This window comes from Sapajus apella, unplaced genomic scaffold (assembly GCF_009761245.1).
Source record: "Sapajus apella isolate SASKATOON/1434 unplaced genomic scaffold, GSC_monkey_1.0 scaffold37, whole genome shotgun sequence".
Taxonomy (NCBI): domain Eukaryota; kingdom Metazoa; phylum Chordata; class Mammalia; order Primates; family Cebidae; genus Sapajus; species Sapajus apella.
Genome location: NW_022436977.1, coordinates 14,459,728 through 14,465,727, shown reverse-complemented (window position 1 = coordinate 14,465,727; position 6,000 = coordinate 14,459,728). Strand labels below are relative to the sequence as shown.

Genomic DNA, 6,000 nt, shown 5'->3' with positions numbered 1-6,000 from the left:
CAGTCGCCAGAGCAGGAGCCTCGTGCGGCGCCGGTGACTCGCGTGAAACCGCCTGTGGGAGGCGGGCGGGTGGCGCGCGGTCCGGGGACAGTGAGGGGCGGCTGAGGGGGCAGGGACGTCCCAAAAAAGGTGCGGCCAGGGAGACGCAACTCCTGACGCGGTCTTGGGCAACGCGGAGGCGGCCAGTGGGAAACCGAGATCGTGGGACGCAATGCTTAACAGGGCCAGGCCCCTGGCGGCTTCCTCAAGTGGACTCACAGTTGTAGGGGGGAATCCCGTAGTCGCTGTACCTTCGCGAGAACGGAGGTCAGCTTCCGCGCGCAATCTCGGGAGAGCGGCCTTTTCCGTCCCTGCGGTCTCTTGCGCCCTCTGGTGGCTCCTCGCGAGAACGACACTGGGCTTGTTCACGCGGGACGCAAATAAAGATTTCTTATTCAAAAAACAGGAAGTGCCTACGGAGGCCGGGCTGGCAGCGGCGTCCGGGCATGAAGCCGGGCTGATACAGGATCGCGGGCGGCGGCGGCGGCGATGAGCGACATAGTGGAGAAGACGCTGACCGCGCTGCCGGGACTATTCCTGCAGAACCAGCCCGGTGGTGGGCCCTCGGCCGCCAAGGCGTCCTTCTCCTCGCGGCTGGGCAGCCTCGTCCGCGGTATCACCGCCCTCACCTCCAAGCACGTAGGTGCCTGCCGGCCGGGGAACTCAGGGACATTGGAGTGAGGCCCCCGCGCCAGGAGGCCCTGGCTGGGCGGCGAGACTCCAGGACCTCCGGGGTCAGCCCTCCGGCGGGGTTCAGGGACTGCTGTGTCGGTTCGTCCCTTCTTCTGTCTGGAAGCTTCACTTTCCTGCTGGGATTGACAGCAGGGAGGCCGAGTTTCCATAGTTGGCCCTGACACTGACTCTTTGATCTGAGGCAGATCTCTGTAACCTCTGACCCTCCATGTATTTTCTCACCGTCGGCGTGGAAAAGTACTGATACATAATTCATAAAATTCATAGGTTTTTTTTCAGAGGATCGGGTGAGATGACAAGCGTGTAAAAATACCCGGTGTTAAGAAGGTGTCGGACATTATTTACCATCCACAAAGTTTTTTTCCCTTCTCAGTTTCCTTCTCTACCCCGGTCACTTCAACTGAACAGCAGTTCAGATGTCGCATACCTGAACAGATCCTGCCATCTGCGCTTCTTGTTGAATATCTTTGGGGAACTTGAGGTTCTTGGGTTAGAACACGTGTTGGGCAAAGAAAAACCATAATGCTCCCAAAATGTAAAATTTGCGAAGTCTCTGCCTCAAATGTGCTTTGAGCAGTTATAAAAGTTCTTAAGCTCCCACAGTCTTTAAATTTTTTTTTATTTTTATTTTTAGTGACTGAATCTTGCTCTGTCTCCCAGACTGGAGCGCAATGGCGTGATCTGGACTCACTGGAGCCTCCGCCTCCCGGGTTCAAGCGATTCTCCTGCCTCAGCCTCCCGAGTGGCTGGGATTACAGGCGCTTGCCACTGCGCCCAGCTAATATTTGTATTTTTAGTAGAGATGGGGTTTCACCATATTGGCCAGGCTGGTCTCGAACTCCTGACCTCAAGTGATCTGACCGCCTCGGCCTCCCAAAGTGCTGGGATTACAGGCATGAGCCACCGTGCCGGGCCATCTTAGGCGCTTGGTGATTGCATGGATTTTGTAGTATACAGATTGACTCCTTCAAGTTTATATCTTAAAAAGAGCACATGTTAATGTCATTATTTGTTCAACAGATGTTTATGGAACAAGGTTATGTGTTAGACACAGGAAAATAGAATTAAACACATTCCCTTTTCCCAAGAAATTGGTCATTGCTTTGGGCTTAGAACAGTATAAGCATGACTACAATGCGATGTAAGTGAGAAAAGAGAAGGAAAGACAGAAAGTGCTCTGAAGGTTAAAAAAAATCGTTTTTTGGCAGCTCAAATAAGATGATGCTATCCGGAGAGAACCTGCTTCACATTCCAGAATCATTATTTTGTGGGCTTTTTTTTTTTTTTTTTTTTTTTTTTTTTTTACGGAATTTTTCTCTTGTCGCCCAGGCTGGAGTACAGTGGCATGATCTCAGCTCACTGCAACCTCCGTCTCCTGGGTTCAAGCGATTGTCCTGCCTCAGCCTCCTTAGTAGCTGGGATTTCAGGTGCACACCACGATGCCTGGCTAATTTTTGCAATTTTAGTAGACATGGGGTTTCACTATGTTGGCCAGGCCGATTTCCAATTCCTGACCTCAGGTGATCCACCTGCCTTGGTCTCCCAAAGTGCTGGGATTACAGGTGTGAGCCACAGCCCCCGGCCAATGTTGTTTTTCTTAAGGTTTTTGTCCTTTGCTAATTTTTATGGGTTGCTCAGTAAATTTTTTAAAAAGTTACTTTTGGTCTTAAATAGCATTTTGAAACTGTAGATAGGGATCCATGTGAATCAGTACTTATTGGCTTTTGAATAGCCACCTGATGAACATATAATTCAGGGCGTAATTTAAAGGTAGCATGATAGTAGCCAAAAAAAAAAAAAAAAAAAATGGGGCCAATTTTTTAAGTTCTTGGGGAGGTAACATACAATGCAGACAGTAGAAGTGACCACATTGGCATGTGTCTGAGATACGAAGTGATGGAAAGGATTTGGGGAATGAGGAAAAGACAGGGAAGAAGAATGTAGTTTAAGGGAAAAAGACCGATTTCTCTTTCTGCTTTCTTACCCTATTTTTCGATTCCATGAAGACTTTACTTCTAAGGGGAATACGTGAGATGAGACTCTTTTCTTGTGCCAATACATGGAGAATTTCTACTCTCTTTCCACCTTTAATTTAATTTGTTTTTTGAGATGAAGTCTTGCTCTGTTGCCCAGGCTGGAGTGTAGTGGTACAATCTCGGCTCACTGCAACTTTCACCTCCCTGGTTCAAGAGTCTCCTGCCCCTGCCTGAGCCTCCCGAGTAGCTGGGATTACAGGACGCCCAGCTAATGTTTGTATTTTTTAGTAGAGATGGGGTTTTGCCATGTTGGCCAGACTGGTCTTGAACTCCTGACCTACCTCAAGTGATCCAACCCCCTCAGCCTCCCAAAGTGCTGGGATTACAGGCATGAGCCTCTAGGCCCGGCCTCCACCTTTATTTTTTTTTATTAAAAAAAAAATTTTTTTTTTTTTTAAGACGGGGGTCTCACCATGTTGCTCAGGCTGATCTTGAACTCCCAACCTCAGGTGCTCCGCTGGCCTTGGCCTCCAAAGTGCTTAAATTACAGGCTTGAGCCACCATGCCTGGCCTCACCTTTATTTTTTAAAAAAACATTTTCTGCCATTCTACCATTAAGGGGAAGTAACTGAGTAAAGAAAAGAGGAAGGGTGGGTTAGCCTGGAAATATTTATTCTCTCCAGGGACAGTTCTGAGGTTTGGAGAAATGCCTTTAGATTGTAAGTGTGTAATATTTATAACTCTCCTTTAAAATAATGTTTCTTTTTAATTAAAAGTATTGTAAATTATATTTTCCCCTTTAGATAAATGCTGTTACAGTTTTAAAAGACAGTTAATCAAGCATTTAAATATTTTCACTTTCACAGGAAGAAGAAAAATTAATCCAGCAGGAATTGAGTAGTCTGAAAGCAACTGTTTCTGCTCCTACTACAACACTGGTAGGTTTGCATAGTCAGTGCCAACACATTTGAATTTGAAATCTAGCCCACTATAGACCCAGTAGTGGCGTCTAACTGATGATCGGTCACTAAAATTTAATTTATCACAGTCAAAATGAATTATACATGGTAGCAACTCAGATGTTAACTGTAGCCTTTTATTGTTGACTGGTTTGCACCAGAAGAAGGTTTGCCTGTGTCAAGTCAGGGTTAATGTGATGATGATTACATAAATGTGGAGACACTCTTGGGACTCTAGTGCTGAGCTGATGCTTTTAATGTTATGCACTTGGAAAAGGTTGGGCTATCAACATATTTTCAGACCTGAATTGATATATTGTAGATATATCTAATTTTATTGTTTAAGACCTAGTTGTTTTTAAACTTTATATAATTTGATTTTTCAAACAATATTCAGCAATTGTTTAATGAATGGTCATTCATTATTATGCAGGACACTGTGCAGCTGTCCCAGCATAGTTAGATTAAGACCGAATTTGATTATTATTATTATTTTTTGAGACGGAGTCTTCCTCTGTTGCCCAGGCTGGAGTGTAGTGGTGTGGTGTGATCTTAGCTCTCTACAACCTCTGCCTCCTGGGTTCAAGCAATTCTCTTGCCTCAGCCTGCCGAGTAACTGGGACTACAGGTGCCCACCACCATACCTGGCTAGTTTTTGTATTTTTAGTAGAGTTGAGGTTTCACCATGTGGAGCTGGTTGGTCTTAAACTCCTGACCTCAAGTGACCCAGTATTTTATTTGTTTTCTCAGTATTTTGTAATCTTTTTGGGCGGGGGTGGGGGATGGAGTCTTGCTCTGTTGCCCAGGCTGTAGTGCTGTGGCGGGATCTTGGCTCACTGCAACCTCCATCTCCCAGATTCAAGCGATTCTCTTGCCTCAGCCTCCCGAGTAGCTGGGATTACAGGCTCTAGCTGCCATACTTAGCTAATTTTTATAGTTTTTTAGTAGAAATGGAGTTTCACCGTGTTGGCCAGGCTGGTCTCGAGCTCCTTACCTCAGGTGATCTGCCCGCCATGGCCTCCTAAAGTGCTGGGATTACAGGAGACAGTCACTGTGCCCAGTCAGTATTTTGTAGTCTTAATTAATGGGTTAATGAATTAACTTTTATTGCTTTAAGCACAAGTGACCTGAGTTAAATCTCATTCCCTTAAGGTTTTCCTATGGTTTCTCTTTAAACTCTTCATATTTTCATTAAACATTACTATCCTTGCTTTAAAATACTCATTTTCACTGTTTCCTTAGCAATTTGTGATTTAATAATCCTGTAATATGCTAACCCTAATTAATTTTTCCATATTAAAATAGTCCGTGTGGCTGGGTGTGGTGGCACATGCCTAGAATCCCAGCAGTTTGGGAGGCTGAGGTGGGCAGATCATTTGAGGTCAGGAATTTGAGACCAGCCTGGCCAACATGGTGAAACCCCGTCTCTATTTAATATACAAAAATTAGCTGGGCGTGGTGATGTATGCCTGTGATCCCAGCTACTTGAGAGGCTGAACAACGAGAATCGAACCCGGGAGGTGGAGGCTGTGGTGAGCCAAGATCTCACCACTGTAGTCCAGCCTGGGTGACAGAGCAAGACTCCGTCTCAAAAAAAAAAAAAAAAAAAAAAAGTATGAGCTTTTCTTTATTTTGAAACACATTTTATTTATATTTTTTATTTCTGATTAAAATTTACCGTAAATATTGAGAATGCAAATATTAGTGATAAAAAATTTTTAGCATCTGTTAAAAATTTTTGGCTTGCATTGCAGTTATTAAAAGCCCCCATTAAAAACTAAATATTATTGCAATAGCTATACCATTCATGAAATCATGCCCCTCAGTTTATAATTGTGAGTTATTAAAAAAGAGTGCCTTTAAAGCAAACTATTCCATATTATGCTTAGCACAATAATTCTGAAGAAAATCTAGGTGCAATTTGATTTTCCAATGTGAAAAATATTTTTGTTACAGAAATTATTACCAGCTTGTGGGAATTTTATGGATGTTTTCATTTGACAAAGTCTACTAAAATGATGTGCTGTATTTTAGAAGCCAAGTAAGAGAATCGTGGATGAAGAATCGTGGATGAAATCTTGTCTGAAGACCCCATGTATCACATTATAACCATATTTTTCACTAGGGGCACATAGAAATAGCTACAGATGATTTATTTTATAGTAGTGCCACTAACAAAGTAATGAAATAATTTTACTAAAAGTAATACTGTTGGTAAGATTGGAAACAATTTTTATTTATAAAGTCTGATATTGCATGATTAGTTTGTGATATATATTATTTGTTCTGTGCCAGGATTAAAGGATTCTCCTGTTAAGTTATGAGAACATAGT

The 6,000-nt window shown here is 43.6% G+C and overlaps 1 protein-coding gene across 2 annotated transcripts in view; it reads left to right on the top strand.

Moving 5' to 3' along the window:
• Positions 1–441: 441 nt before the first annotated feature.
• AP4E1 (adaptor related protein complex 4 subunit epsilon 1) overlaps positions 442–6,000 on the top strand; it is an 86,592-nt gene continuing 81,033 nt past the window's right edge. Inside the window, exons 1-2 of one of the 2 annotated variants that reach the window (XM_032297474.1) lie at positions 442–678; positions 3,575–3,646. In XM_032297474.1, coding sequence (XP_032153365.1) covers positions 529–678; positions 3,575–3,646 — 222 coding nt within the window. In that variant the 5' untranslated portion in view covers positions 442–528. Of the gene's footprint in view, positions 679–3,574; positions 3,647–6,000 lie in introns of those variants that run through there. The other variant, XM_032297475.1, reaches the window with a different exon arrangement.